The sequence below is a fragment of the Notolabrus celidotus genome, chromosome 1, assembly GCF_009762535.1.
Source record: "Notolabrus celidotus isolate fNotCel1 chromosome 1, fNotCel1.pri, whole genome shotgun sequence".
NCBI lineage: Eukaryota > Metazoa > Chordata > Actinopteri > Labriformes > Labridae > Notolabrus > Notolabrus celidotus.
Window position 1 is genome coordinate 7,601,085 of NC_048272.1, and position 14,514 is coordinate 7,615,598.

Below are 14,514 nucleotides of genomic sequence, written 5' to 3' on the forward strand. Positions count from 1 at the left end.
AGAAATAGCTTAGAGGGACAAAGTATGTTTTCACAAGGGCAATGACAACTTGGTGGCATCTTTGATTTAAGACATTGCTTCTGAGAACTCGACCACCCTGAATCATGAATGCTGGGACAATACAGCGTTCTCAGGATCACTAGAGGTCAACTTTGTACGTTGTGTTTAGACAATAAACTTTAACCCTCGAGGTCTGTCAGATGTAGCTTTGCCTTTGCTTTGTTTAAAGAAAATCAAGTTATATTTTTCTAATGGGCTGTGAAGGATTGTAGAGAGGCATACATTTTGAAAAGAGACAAAAAACTTCAACATTTCTCTTTGTTTATAATCTTTGCCCTCTGTGTGGTGCAGAGGGGAGAGCAAAAACAGTGGATTAAATTCAACCCTAGCATAGCAGAGATAAATTAAGGGCAGTGACGGCAATAACGGACAGATGGGGAAAAGAATTGCACAGCTTTTGGCACATGATAAACTTAAGAAAGTTAAACTAAAAGGCACCGTCTAATTTATAAAGCATGTGCTTAGTGTGAAATGTGCCCTGAACTTTTTAAGAACTCCTTTGTGCCTATCTCTATTAGAATTGTAAATAGTAAATAGCCTGTTACGGTTGGGACAGTGTTATGGTGCTCTCTCTTTAAGAGAATGCTGTGTGTTGTATGACTGTGTACTATTTATTGTATTTTTTTCTTATTTATTTATGTGTTCTTGTGTCATTGTTGTGATTTTTGAAGGAGCAGGTACCATGTGCAGCACTGATGTCAAAGACAAATTTCCCTATGGAGACAATATAGTACATCGTATCGTATCATATCGTATCGTATCGTATCGTATAGTATAGTATAGTATTGTATCTTATCCTAACTACATTGCTCAGCACATAGTGTGTCCATGCTCCTGTCCTGTTGTGCACATTTAAATGAGCCATCGTGCAATTCACAAACGTGCTACCAGGATGAAACTTTTACCAAGGCATGTTGGTAACTGTGCCACAGTTTTCATAAGGAGTTGCACATTCAGACTTTTCAATGTCCATGACAACATTTCATCCTGTGTATGACCCAAAATAATAAATACTCTTTAGAAAATGACTGAAATATTACTTTGATATCTATTATTATTATAATCAGTTGTTAAATTTGAAGCCCTATGTGGCACTTGTACCATTGTTTCTCCCTGTCTAGATCCTTGCTTGTGTTGTACTAACACTTAGTTTTGGAAAAAAATAAAAAGTGTCTGATTAATGAAATTGTAACATGAAAACACCTTCTCAGCATGTATAGGACAGTCTGGGACATTATGCAAGAGTGTTTTGTTTTTTTTAATCTGTACGTGCTGCAACCACTTGCTCCCTCAAGGGGTGAGACAAAACTCTGGTCGAGACTCGACTTCATAATGAAGTCTGTCAGAATGAGAGTGGAGAGTGTGAATCGTAACTTGAGACAAAGCAGATAGCTGGAGTAAATGATGCACAATTAACATATAGTGCTATAAGCAGCCTCAATCCATCCAATGTGTGTGTGTGCTTTTCCAAATGCTAGGTTGTGATGTCAAGTATGCAACTTTTAAGAAATGGGCTAAAACATGCAAAACCACCAGTGTAATTAAGGCAACAAGGCAATTTCCTCATCCAAGACTTGACAACGAAATTCTCCATCACATATGACCCTGAAACTTTATCGTTGAACTATTAGAATAACAAAGTCTTCTGTCTGCTACACAATCAGTGAGAAGCCATAAATACATTTCTAGTGAAGGATCGAGGACTTACAATATTACGAGCTGAGAAGTTTCTGATTGGATCCTCAGCAGCCAGTGAGACAGAGCTGAGCATGATAAACACCAGGATGAGGTTGGTAAATATGTGATGATTGATGAGTTTGTGGCAAAACACACGGAATCTGGAGGACAAAGGAAACACAACAGAAAGAGAGAACATCCGTGTGACACTATTGTCCAGAAGTGTGTGCGAAGTCTGAGGGGTTTTATTAGTGAGCGTGTGTCATACGGGTTGGTGCTGCTGAAAATGAAGAAGGCACTTCCCTCTGGGATCGGGGTGATCTTCTCCTTCTTGACCAGATCAGAGATGACCGGCCGGGGCCCTGATGGAACCTCTGGATCCTCCTCCTCACCCGCAGCTTCTTCATTTTCCTCCTCTTCCTCCTTACAGACACGGAGAAAGTGTGTCAGTGCATTACACTCCTAACACTATGTAGTTTAGTTACTATGTGATAATTAGAGTTACCTTTTCATCTTTCTCCTCCTCCTTTTTGTCCCTGTAATGATCAGATATTGTCATAAATATGCGTTGAGTTTTAACACACATCTAAAGAAACCATTCCAAATGATGATTTTCAAAGAGTCACCCTTTCTTGTCTCCTTCGTCAGTGTTGAGAGATTCTGCGTCTGCCAAGTTGTCCACAGCGATAGCCAAGAAGACATTCAGGAGGATATCTGAGTGTTCAGTTAAAGAAAACCCTCTCTCTCTCTCTCCCTCTCTTTCTCTGAAAGTACTTCATATTCATAAAGATAACATGATCTCTTGTGTTTTCTATTTGAACAGTCTTGAATGTTATTTGTGTCTTTGACAGAGGATACAGTTTCCGCAGATGAAGAGGATGATGAAGTAAAAGCACACAATCATCCCAGAAGAGGAAGGCCCTCCATACGCCATGATCCCGTCATACATGACAGCGTTCCAGTCTTCACCAGTCAGGATCTGAAATTGATCAGGGTGTTGAATTTGCGAGAGAGGCATCGACTGGGTGTAATCTCGACAAATGAGAGAAGGATGGTTGATAAAACCTTTTGATGTAAGCTTAGTGCTGGTTGAGTGGCCAGAAGAAACATTGATAAAGACTAGGATATAATATTCAGAGAAAGTTGCTCAAAGAAGAACCTCAGCATATTGCATTATATCATATTGCATACTAAGAACTACATATTCAGGTTTGGCTTTGGGATTATTATTATTTCTACCCTAAAATACTTTACAAAATTACCTCTGATGCTCAAATCAGTATTTAAGATTTTAAAGGATTCAATAAAAAACACATTACCCACGCAACAATTTTAGAACTGTGACAAAATAGGAGTAATACTGGCATATTCGAAATAACTAAAAGGAAAAAGCCCCCTTGAACACATTTTTGCGAAACTAGCATGAGCAGGCCTGAGGAAGCATCACAATCTATGTGGAGGGCCTTGTTTTCTCAGAGGACTAACTAAATTAACAAGCAGATGTGATAAAAGATGTCACATCACAAGCATCAGCCAGATGTAAGCTCATTTTTGCCATATTTCAAGTTTTCCATCCAGATACCTGAGGTAATGTGCTCACAGGGCATGACGTGTTCTTTCTAAGGACATTATGATGTCAAAGTCAAGTTGACCTTTGAACTTTAGGTATAGAAACATGTCAATACCAAGCGGCAACCTCCGGTCTCAAACTATGAAGCCCAGGCTGAAGTGTTATAAACTGCAGTTCATCTAGAATCTGCTTGAGGCTGGCTGCAGAAACACCGGAAACCACATACGCACCAATTCAAAAAAGGACGATCTTTGCAGCATTAATAAACATGTTAACAGCCTGGTTCAAAAAACGGCTTGGCCCTACGAAGCTAATCTCTCTATCGGCACACACTGTACGGGGGTTGAATTTTTTTCTAATGCGACCGTTCAGAAGATATTAAGATTACCAGTTATTGCCCAAATAAGGACATGACTGACTTGACTCCCGGACGGGAACACATAGCAATTGGCTCAGAGGCTCAAACTCCGCCCCATTACGTCACACTCTGCCTGGTTGAGTTCTGCATTTCCAATATGGCTGCCACCGTCGATTAGCTTCAAAACTGCGCTCAGGAACAGACGGGTGACATCACGGATACTATGTCCAGATTTTATACAGTCTATGGTCAATACCTCATTATATTATTCCATGAGACATCTATATGAATTCTATCAAAAATAGTAAAAGAGCACTTGAGTTATGAGCAGGACTGTGTAAACATGAACATAGTCTCTGTGATATCACCCACTGATTTTTGGAGGGGAGATGATGGCCAAACAATGGCCGGATGATGGCCGGTCGATGGCAGGACGATGGCAGGATGATGGCGGGTGTTGTTAAAGATGCTGACTCAGCCTTACTTTCGATCATCCTTGCAACAGGCAAAGAGGTGGATCAAAGGCTTCAAGCCCCCTAGCACACAGCTACATTGCGCCCATCTCCAGGTCAACTCAGTGATACCTCTAATAATTCAGATACGTGTAACTCGTACCCTTTGTATTAATGAATGTGTCATAACTGTGTCCCCAATGAGTTACGAATGAGCTATTCAGACCTGAATGGTTATATATAACCAGGCTGTAAACATGTTCAATTTTGCCATAAAAATTAGCATTTTAACATGAGACATTAAGGGGTTTCTTTGGCTTTTGCAGCCAGCCTCAAGTGGACGCTTGAGGATCTGCAGTTATTTGCACTGTCACATTGGCTTCATTTTTCATGGCAGGTTGTCACTTGTTTTTTTATTGTTTTTTTTCAGGACATTATTTTGTCACAAACAAGCTAACCTTTGACCTTTTGCATAAAACATGTCAACAGGTTATAATTTTATTCTACAAGACACCTACAACTGGATTTGAAATCATAATGAGTCCATCCCTCAAGTTTACGTGGACATTGTGACACATTTCAGAATGTTACCTCTCATTGTTACTCAGACATGGGCTCATAAGAATGGTACAGATGGACAGAGAGATGTATAAACAACCTGAAACATGATGTCTTTAACCATAGCTGTGGTAGGGGGGAGTCATACAAAATATTAGTGCTCTCTGGTGGATTAACTTTGTTATAGTGGCATTTTTTCTAAATGATCTAATTTCCTTTCTTCAACAAGCTAATAGAGTTACTGTAGCTCCTCTCTTCGGTCCTTGACAGTGTTTAAAACCTCTTATCAATATCCTTTTATCAAACTGTTTGTGCATGTATTATTCTGAATAACATCTTGTACAAAGACATTCCTTTTCCAATGTATTTTCCACCCAATGAATAAAATACTGCATGTTTAGGTGCTTTTACTCAGACGGGAGTGACCATGATGCCCAGCTCTGCGCTTCAGATCAGACTTAAATACCTGAAACACAGTCAGAAGAGCCTGGGGGAAGTTGTCAAAGGTACTCCTCTTGGTCTGGGTCTCGTCAAAATTGAATTTTCCACCAAACACCTGCATGCCCAGCAGGGAGAAGATGATGATGAAGAGGAAGAGCAGCAGCAGCAGGGAAGCAATGGACTTCATGGAGTTGAGCAGAGATGCCACGAGGTTACTCAGTGACTGCCAGTGACTAGAAAAAAAAGAAAAGAAAACAAGAGACAGGTGGTTCATTTAACACCACCCTTACACTAAACACACACACACATCTACACACAAACACAGCAAGACAACAGTCGTACCGTGTGACCTTGAAGATCCTCAGCAGGCGGACACAGCGAAACACAGAGATACCGAGGGGAGACATGATTTCCAGCTCAACCAGAATAGTTTCGGTGATACCTCCACAAACCACGAAGCAGTCGAAGCGGTTGAACAGCGAAACAAAATAGGCCTGAAGTCCAAGGCTGTACATCTTCACCAACATTTCACACGTGAACAGGGCCAGCAGCACCTTGTTGGCCACATCTAAAGCAAGGAGCAAAGGCTCAACATCAAAATAATGCAGATTATTGAAGTGGAAGAGAAAGAGACATTTGTTATATAAATACTATAACCCCTGCCAGAAGATACACTTTTGATAAACAAACAGAATATGATTCATTCAGTAATATGCAAATCATTCAACAAAAAACTTAAAGCTACTGTAGGGAACTTTCAGTTTTATGCCAGATTTTGGCCTGCTTATTTTCATTTTTTTTATTTTTAAGTGCAGCTATTTTAAGAAAAAATATTATCCTGCTATTTTTCAAAAGTCACATGAATCACTAGCTGAGAACATTTTCTGTGGAAAAAAACAAGGCTGTTTTTGCAAGTTATGACTTCACCTGACACCTACAGTGTGGGAACATATGACAACAGTCAGTCTTGTCACTAATGATCAAATTTTCTTTTGTAGCTCATAAAGACACATAGATATTAATTTCAGTCTTATAACCAGTTAGAAACTTCTCACGGGAGCTTTAACTGTAATCTATTCAAACAGCATCTTATCCCGGATCTGCATCAAAAACTTTCCAGTGATAGTATGCATGAGAAAACTAAAACCCTGCCTTCTCAGTTTATGGTTGAAATGTAAACCAAAATTTTTTATCTTATTCTGATAACTCTGCTTTCAAATCTCCTCCAAACTAGTCATTTCACATTGGACAAATAAAATAAACACTCAAAAAGTCATTTTGTCGCATATGTGTGTCTGTTCTTTTCATACCCTGCACTTGTGTCAGCCACATAGGCTGGTTGTAATGCTCTGATGAAATGGTGAGAGTGTTGAGGAACACCAGGATGATGACCAGCCAATAGAAAGGCACCGATTTGACGGCCAACCGGCACTTCCTGCGGCAGAACCTGTTCCAGCGGCGCCAGCGCCGACTGCAGGAGGAGAGAGAAATAATTAGAAAGAGTACCACTGGTACGACTCAGGATGACTTAGTATCTTAGCTCTAGGATAAATAAATCAACTCCATGTTTTTTCAAGGTAATCTTTCCGCTCATTTTCATGGATAATAATAATGCAGGGGTGTGAGGCAGAAAGGCCACAGGGGAACTGCATCAATATTGTTATTTTGCAAGTCATACTGTGCAGTAAATGAGCTGAAAAACCCTGTGTTAGGCTTTTTTTTTAAAAACACCTTGTGGTACATGCTGACTTAATAAAAGCTTTTGATTTATCATCCCTGGTAAAGTCTCATTAAAATACAGTAAAATGAAAGCCAAGCACTTACAAATAAAAATCTGTATAATGTAATGCAGACACAGAGCCTGCAGTATGAGCATGACACTTTATGAACCATGCAGAAACAAAGAGCCACAAAAATTCTCACCTGAACTTTGACTTGGAAATTTTTTGACTGAAAGAGAAATACAAATGAAAGGTTAAAAGCACCGGTTGTGGCAGAGGTTTGCTAGGGGCTTTGATTAGATAACAACAATAACAACAGTTTGGCTGTGAAACTCGGAGGCATTATACTGTAGGTGGACAAAATAAATGAGTGTGAGATTTGTTTTGCTTCAACATTTTCACCATTCATCTATCCCAAACAGTTGTCACTTTTAAATGAAGAGTTCATTTCAATGTACTCACCACAGAGGTCCGCAGCATGGTGTTTTTTCATCCCCCTCGGTTTGATTCTCGGTGTTCACAGATTCTGTTTCACTGGCTGGAACGCTCGCTGCAGCAGCATAAACCAAGCAGAAAACAATCACATGTCAGGAGCTCCTTCACATGGAGCACGGTGCAGTGCATCCCAGTGGGAGCACTAAAAGAACATACTTCACAGACAAGCACAGATAAAAATAATTAGACACTAACAATGTATCTGATCTATCTGCATCCCAATTATTGGATGGTGAATTTTAAAAATAGAAAATCCTTGTGTTCCTCATCTTCAAAGCCAAGCTGCAGCTAAAAAACTTGCAACCTCATTGGAAAAGAGCTAAGCGCTGTGGCTGTGCATCACTGTCATCATTAGTATCATTTACCGAGTGCTGAAAGGGAGCTGACATGGGACAGGCGAGTGGACAGCTGCTCCACGAGGGCTGACTGATGCAGACAATGAGGAGCAGAGGGAAGAGGGGAACAGGGCTCTGAAAGCTGTCTCTGAAATGCTACACTCAGAGCTCTGCAGAGACTGCGTTTGCAGACACATGATGATTAACTGTGTGAAAAGTCTCACTGCTTTAGCTCGTATGAGGCAGCGCGCTGTGTGCTGCTTAGCTTAGCTTATGTAGACGTGTTGGCTTTGATTCCTGATTGGTCGGACAGCTCTTAGCTCTGAAAATAGTGCTGACTGCTAGAGTAGTGATCTGGGTTTAGCCCTGTTTCCTATATTCACACTGAGCCACTGCTTTTGAAATGGGACATGGAAAGGAAACAGGGCATGTCTGCTATCAAATGCGGCTGTATTTCTATTCCATATAAGGTTGGGTAAAGGATTTATATTTTTAGAACCGGCAGAAAAAAAAGAGGAGGAAAAAGGATAAAACTGAAAAAAAAAAAGGCTGTGATGCTCTGACACAACAGGTTAAACACAATAGTAAAGCACAGAGTGATGAGGTATTACATAAGGCTGAACACATCAACTCACACACACACACACACATACATAATCACTCAGAAATCATTTAGGATGCTCCAAAGAATTTAAAGGCCAATGATTCTTAATTTTTGGGTTAATTCTGTTTTACAGAAAAATGAAGTCAAGGAATATTCAACAAAGAAATTAGGTATTGATGAAGTAGAGAATATTGATTCTGTATTGATTCTTGGGAGAGGGTGGTGCTCTTAGAAACAGCTGACACTTGCATTTTGTTTTTGGGTTATCTCTCGTATCCATGATATTATATGTACTAAATGTTCTGTGTATGAAGTTGCTGATTATATTGTGTTAAATCATATCCTGTCACACGGCCTGTTTCTAATAATGTTCGTTACAATGATTGGAAAAAGCTCAATTATTTACATTCTTATTTTTGTTTAAAAAAAGCAAGGAAGAGGGAAGTTTGATCTGATTTTTGATAAAATGCTGACATATATTTAGTTTGGATTAGCATCAAACACAGATGCAGTCACACACACACACACAAATACACACACAAACAATCAAACACACGTACACACATTCACACACACAAAAGCTAGAGAACAGTGGAGGGAAAGCACAGGATTTACCATGAGTGTCGGACGACTGGCTGAACCACCCAAACCTTCCTTTCTTCTTCTCAGTAAGGTCAGCCAGAGTCACCCCTTTCATGTGTAATGCATGCAAGTCCATGCATTCAGACACAACGGCACGGCAGAGGGGACACGGGGGAGGGGGAGGGCGAGAATGGGCAGCTATCAAAATGGGTCAGAGCAGACAAGCACCACAGGACAACAACAGTATTCAAAATATCAATATCCAACAATGACAAGAGCAGCAGGAGCCACAGGCTGCAGACACTGAGGAGGGCAGAAGAACAACATGGAGAGCTGTTAGTCACTGGAAGAACCTGCAGGTGACCAGGCCCTATACTAACATGTTACACTGCAAAATAAAGCATGTGCATACCAACATGTTAGTAGGGGCTCGTGTATCATCGACAGACACCAAAAGCCAGGATGGATGTTGGAGGAAAGCAGCATGGACCTGCCTGCTCAGAACACAGAACCTCTACAGCTTCAGACTTTATAGTTAAGGTATGCTGTAAGGATCAGGGTTAGGGAGATAACATGTATGTATATTTAAGGAAAAAACAAGTGGGAGAGGTAACAGTAAATGGACAGATTACATTAAAATGAAGGGAGCAAACAGAGGGTAAACATTCAAGACCTTACGCTCAAACTATAAAGTGAATCAGTGGCAGTTTCTCTGTTCTGCATCGTGTGTGCTGCTTATATAAAGAGGATTTGGATTAAGAGTTTTTCTACTGCTCCAGTAATATAATTTTTTTTCCCCTTTTCCCTTCCCAGATAAACTCCAGTGGTAACCGCAGCGTGCTTCACTTTTATCAGTGACATACATTGGGCACGAAGATAAAAGCAGTCAGTGGAGCTCTGGTTATAAACACCTCAGCTGCCCTATCTTCAACCTGGCACAAAGCACTGTGGCATGGAGCAAGTGTCACTACAATTTTTCACCTGGCACAGGATACATTTTCACATCCAGTGATGAGGTTGTGTAAATAACAAACAAACCTGCGCCCATGTTAGTGCCTACAGGTGTGTTGGTCCTAAAATGAGATGTGGTCAGCCGCACAGGTGGCATGTTGCTATCTTGGGGATGCAAAGAGCCACTGTTGTATAGACCAACAAAACCTGGTCCAAAGCCTATGGCTCAGTACCCTCGTGCTTTCTAGAGGGCACATCATTAAGACAGAAAACATTTGCATGCATAGGTGAGTTCACAATGCATTCCTCTGCTTGTTACACACTGAGGGGCACGCTTCAGTGCGCCAACTCATAAGGAAATATCAGTGTTTCAATCAGTGGATTTGCTGATATATTCAAACTGACTTTCTTAATTGGACAGAGAGCTTAATGACTGCAAACCTTTGTTCCCCTCGTCTACTTATATCATGATACTGCTTTAGGTACAGGGCTTGTAATGCCAGAAGATGAGGACATGCTCATCGCTATCTCCTTACACACCTGCTTCACCTCAGCCCTGCACGGGCCAGAAAGTTGAGTCCGAGATCAAACACCAGGCTCTCCATAGCCACACTTTCTCTAATAAGCGCAGAAACAGACAGACAAACACTCACACAACTAAAGGGTGAGTTATCATTACATCCTGTCTATAATAAAGTCACACTGCTGTGCCTTGTGCGTAAATATACACAGCATCTCTCCTGATTTGGAAAAACACTTGTCCTGCTGTGCAGTTAGCTTGTTCCAGTGGATCTGACATCAACCCATGCATCAACAGAGCTCATACTGTGACCTGTGCGTGTTTTTCTTCCTGTTCAGGTGCATAGATAATTGAGAAATGTTAAATGTGCCGATCTAAGTTTGCTCTAGTTCAGTTGAAAAAGTGAAATCTGTCATGTAATAAAGCAGTATTCAGGAGCAAAATGTGGCAGGACACGCCCTAATTCACTTTGTGCCATGCGCTTTAGACTGTTAAAACAAAGCCTGTCATTTTTTTATGTGAAAAACCTGAAACGTTTGGTCAAATCATGCCTCTTTGTCTGTATAGGTCTGTGTCTTTGTGATTTTATGTTTCAAGAAAGTCTTATTGACTACTTTTGCATCATTAAAGGAAAATTCCACTGTTAAGCTTTCTGCCTAATTTTACTTCTGCTGCATACAGGGATTTACTATAACTCCCAGTGTACTTTACAAAGAGCCAAATCAGGCAGGAGTCGCCATAAGCTGTGTTATGGACGACTGATGATATTGCTGGTAGAGAAAGTTGACACTCTCTCCTTGGGTGTGATTTTGTATATGACAGACTATTTGTTTTTTCTGTATCTGAGCTAAATATATCTCACAATTATTGACCACATATTCAGGCAATATTACAAACAGAGCACTCTACACCAGAAATTGCACAGGAATGAAAGCAAAAGCATCTGCTGTGTTTTGAAAGTGAACAGTGGATAAATATTTCCCCTCCAGAGAGCAATTATCTTTAGGTAATCTACTGTGTTTTCCTAAAAAAAAACTCTGACTATGACACATTATAGATTTAGAGAGTACAAACCCTTGCATTCCCTGATTATATAAACACAGACCTAATTATAGCAGCAGAAATCACAACCCTCTCAAGCCAACAATAACACACACTGCTGGATATTTCTCTCCATGTGGTAGGAACAGATTCTATCAGCTTGCTGCACTAAAGTGTGGTCTGCGATGCCAGTGCGGTGTTACCCTGCATGACAGAGGGAGCGGGAGACGGTGCTTACGGTTGCGTTTGCTCTCCTCATCGGCCTCGTCCTCGTTGTCGGGGTCGATGTCCTCGGCCTGAGTGATCCAGTCCAAGTAACCCTTCAGATCCTCCTCCAGCTGCTGCTTCTCACGCAGCTTCTGGAAGTCTCCGCGAGCTTTGGCCTTCTCTCTCTCCTTGGAGAACTCTCTGGGTTTGCAGAGGCACAGGTGGACGGAACACGCAAACACACGCAAACACACAGGAGTGCATGAATTACAGAATACAAACACTATCATAAATTCACTTTCACAACAAACAAGAAAAATAAATCCACACAAAATAAAACTGAAAAGTCTTCCCGACTTAACATTCTAACACATGGACACTTTTCACAACATTAACCAAAGATACCCTTCATATCAATATCCTGTTTATTCCCAAGTTGCTATGATAACATATTCACACACTTCAATCACACCCTTTAATGCCTTGTGTGTTTTAGTGAACCGTAGCCACTGGAGGGAGATGTACACCTTTGAAAGACAAAGACAACAGCCCTATAATTAGAACCCATCAGTACAGTAGCTTCTCTTTCAGCATCTTCATCATACAGAAGAGGGTATTCAGGTAGATAGGAGGTTTCAGGAGACACTGTGTCTAAATTCATAGACTATATGAATAAACCATGCTAGATATCACAAGGGATTCAGAGGACTCGATGTAGAAGTACTCAGTGCACAGGGGGAAATTGTATTTACGCTGTGGTGATGAGAAAGTCAAAGAAGAAGTGGTTCATAAAGGTCATTTAGCATTCAGCAAGTTGATTTCCAGTGATGAATTATGCCAATCAAGCAGCAGACAGGCCTCATAATAATGTTAACCTTGATGGCATAAAAAAACAAAAACAAACAAAACTTCCGGTCAACCATCCACAGTTCATTCTACTGTAACTCCCCACCCCCACTCCACAGAGCTGGGAAAGCAAAGTGGGGTTTGAGGGAGCTTAGGAGCGCAGAGGGAGTGAAGGGCGAGGAATAAGATTAATTTCTCTCTCAGGAGTGAGCAGCTGGGAGGGTTGACGAGGGGTGGAGGAGGAAACGCTCACTTTGCAGTTGTCGTGAAAAGGGCGTAATAGCTTGACGCCGGCAGGCATCAGTAGAGAGAATGTCTGGGAAGAAATATGCGTCTACAAAGAGGCCCTGACTCAAATAAGCCAATCGAGTTACATGAGGATTACACCGCTGTTTCAAATACTTGATTCTGATTGGTTGAAACACAATAACAGTAATGATTAATTCTCACGGGCAAAAGTGCCACCAGGATGACCGCAGCCTGGGAAGCTACTGGGCACAAACCATCTCTGGTAGGGAAAAGTGGAGTAAGATCCTGTCCTGCAATCCAGGCACTGGAAGTGGAGCAGATGAGAGCACCTCTAAGTTGCCGATTGATACGAAGTAAATCCAAACCATAGTCAGTGTGTGAGACCAACAATGTTAAAAGTCGTATCATTTGCTTAATTTTTGTTTGTTTAAAGGTGTGAAGACTGAAAAGCTTCAAGAAGGAGGAGAAGAGCTGAATAATGAACAAAATGTTCATATAAAGATTTCTGCAGGAGTCCTGTTCACCCTTTCCCTCTCTCATTTTCCCTTTAATGTGAGTTGTTACAATTAACAAAAAAGCAAGCTAATGTTTAATCTTAATAATAACTTCACACTGAAATTAGACAAGCCTCCTCACTGTCCATTTTTAAAACTCATCTAAAAACCCATTTTTATTCCTTGGCTTTCAACCCCGCATGAGACTCTGCTCCTGTTTTAGTGTTTTATGGTTTGTTTTTATTTATTGTTTTTATTGTCCTATTGTTTTTATTGTTTTTATTGTTTTATTATCCTCTATTTTAATTGTTTTATGCCTGCGTTGTTTGTCTATTTATGTACAGCACTCTGTTTCGGCTGTGGACGTTTTTAAAGTGCTTTATAAATAAAGTTGAGTTGAGTTGAGTTGAAATGAAAATTCAGTTTCAGGTTAATTTGTCCAGCCAATAAGAATCTGTTGCCATGGAGGTGTTACCAACCTTGGAATTGGAGGGACTATTGTGTTGTGTGTTGTGATGTTGTAAAAATAGGATAAATAATAAAACTTTGGTCCTAAAAAAAAAAAAAGGAAGGAAACAGAATTGAACCGAATCTCTCTCTTTTTTTTTTTTTTTTTTACCCCTTTTTTAGATTTGGGATTTTTCCATCAGAGCAGCTTACATCCCAAAGATCTGCATTATTGAATATACTCACAGGCTCATTTATGGGCTAATTCCCAAAAATGGTCAAAAAACACTGCAAACATGCTTTAACACTGCACACCAAAACCACTGCACAAGTTGCCTCTTACCCACTTAGTACACCTAACACAAGGTTCAACACGAAAAAAGAACCCAGTATAATCAGGCTAACAAAATAAATCCAAGGTGTTTCCCATCCGATGGCATCATTGACCTACAGGAGCCGATAAGAGCCGGTTGTTAGACAGAGACACAAACAAGAAGAACAGAGAACCTCTGGCCTGAAACCAAGCAGAGGGTCTCTGTCAGCAAAGAGAGGAAGGTGCTTACCCGCTCAACACACCCAAAACCAGGTTAAGCACGAAAAAGGAGCCGAAGATCACAAGACTGACAAAGTACACCCATGGAAGCTCAAAGCCCATAGCGTCGTTCATCTGGAGGAACAAGCGTTACCACAGAGGAAGGACGAGAGGAAGAGGAGAGACAGAGAACAGTGAGATAGACTGTTAGAGGTAGAAACTGTCAGGAAGGAAGAGCAGAACAAAGGTTAGACAAAAGTTTGTTTTCTTCAGATGAAGAAATCTCATAGAAAGAATAGAAGTGTCCATTCTTAAGTAAAGCAATCATATCAGAGGAGGAATAGCTGCCTTAAGACGTAATCAGCAGCTTCATG

At 40.7% G+C, this 14,514-nt stretch overlaps 1 protein-coding gene across 1 annotated transcript in view; it reads right to left on the bottom strand.

The window, feature by feature from the left end:
• Nucleotides 1-14,514, bottom strand: part of cacna1da (calcium channel, voltage-dependent, L type, alpha 1D subunit, a) — an 80,377-nt gene that overhangs the window by 28,086 nt on the left and 37,777 nt on the right. The window contains 13 exon segments of the mRNA XM_034703992.1: nucleotides 1,769-1,898; nucleotides 2,006-2,160; nucleotides 2,243-2,273; nucleotides 2,364-2,451; nucleotides 2,596-2,716; nucleotides 5,142-5,349; nucleotides 5,459-5,684; nucleotides 6,427-6,587; nucleotides 7,040-7,066; nucleotides 7,300-7,387; nucleotides 8,887-8,961; nucleotides 11,604-11,773; nucleotides 14,172-14,275. Of these exon segments, the coding sequence (XP_034559883.1) occupies nucleotides 1,769-1,898; nucleotides 2,006-2,160; nucleotides 2,243-2,273; nucleotides 2,364-2,451; nucleotides 2,596-2,716; nucleotides 5,142-5,349; nucleotides 5,459-5,684; nucleotides 6,427-6,587; nucleotides 7,040-7,066; nucleotides 7,300-7,387; nucleotides 8,887-8,961; nucleotides 11,604-11,773; nucleotides 14,172-14,275 (1,584 nt within the window).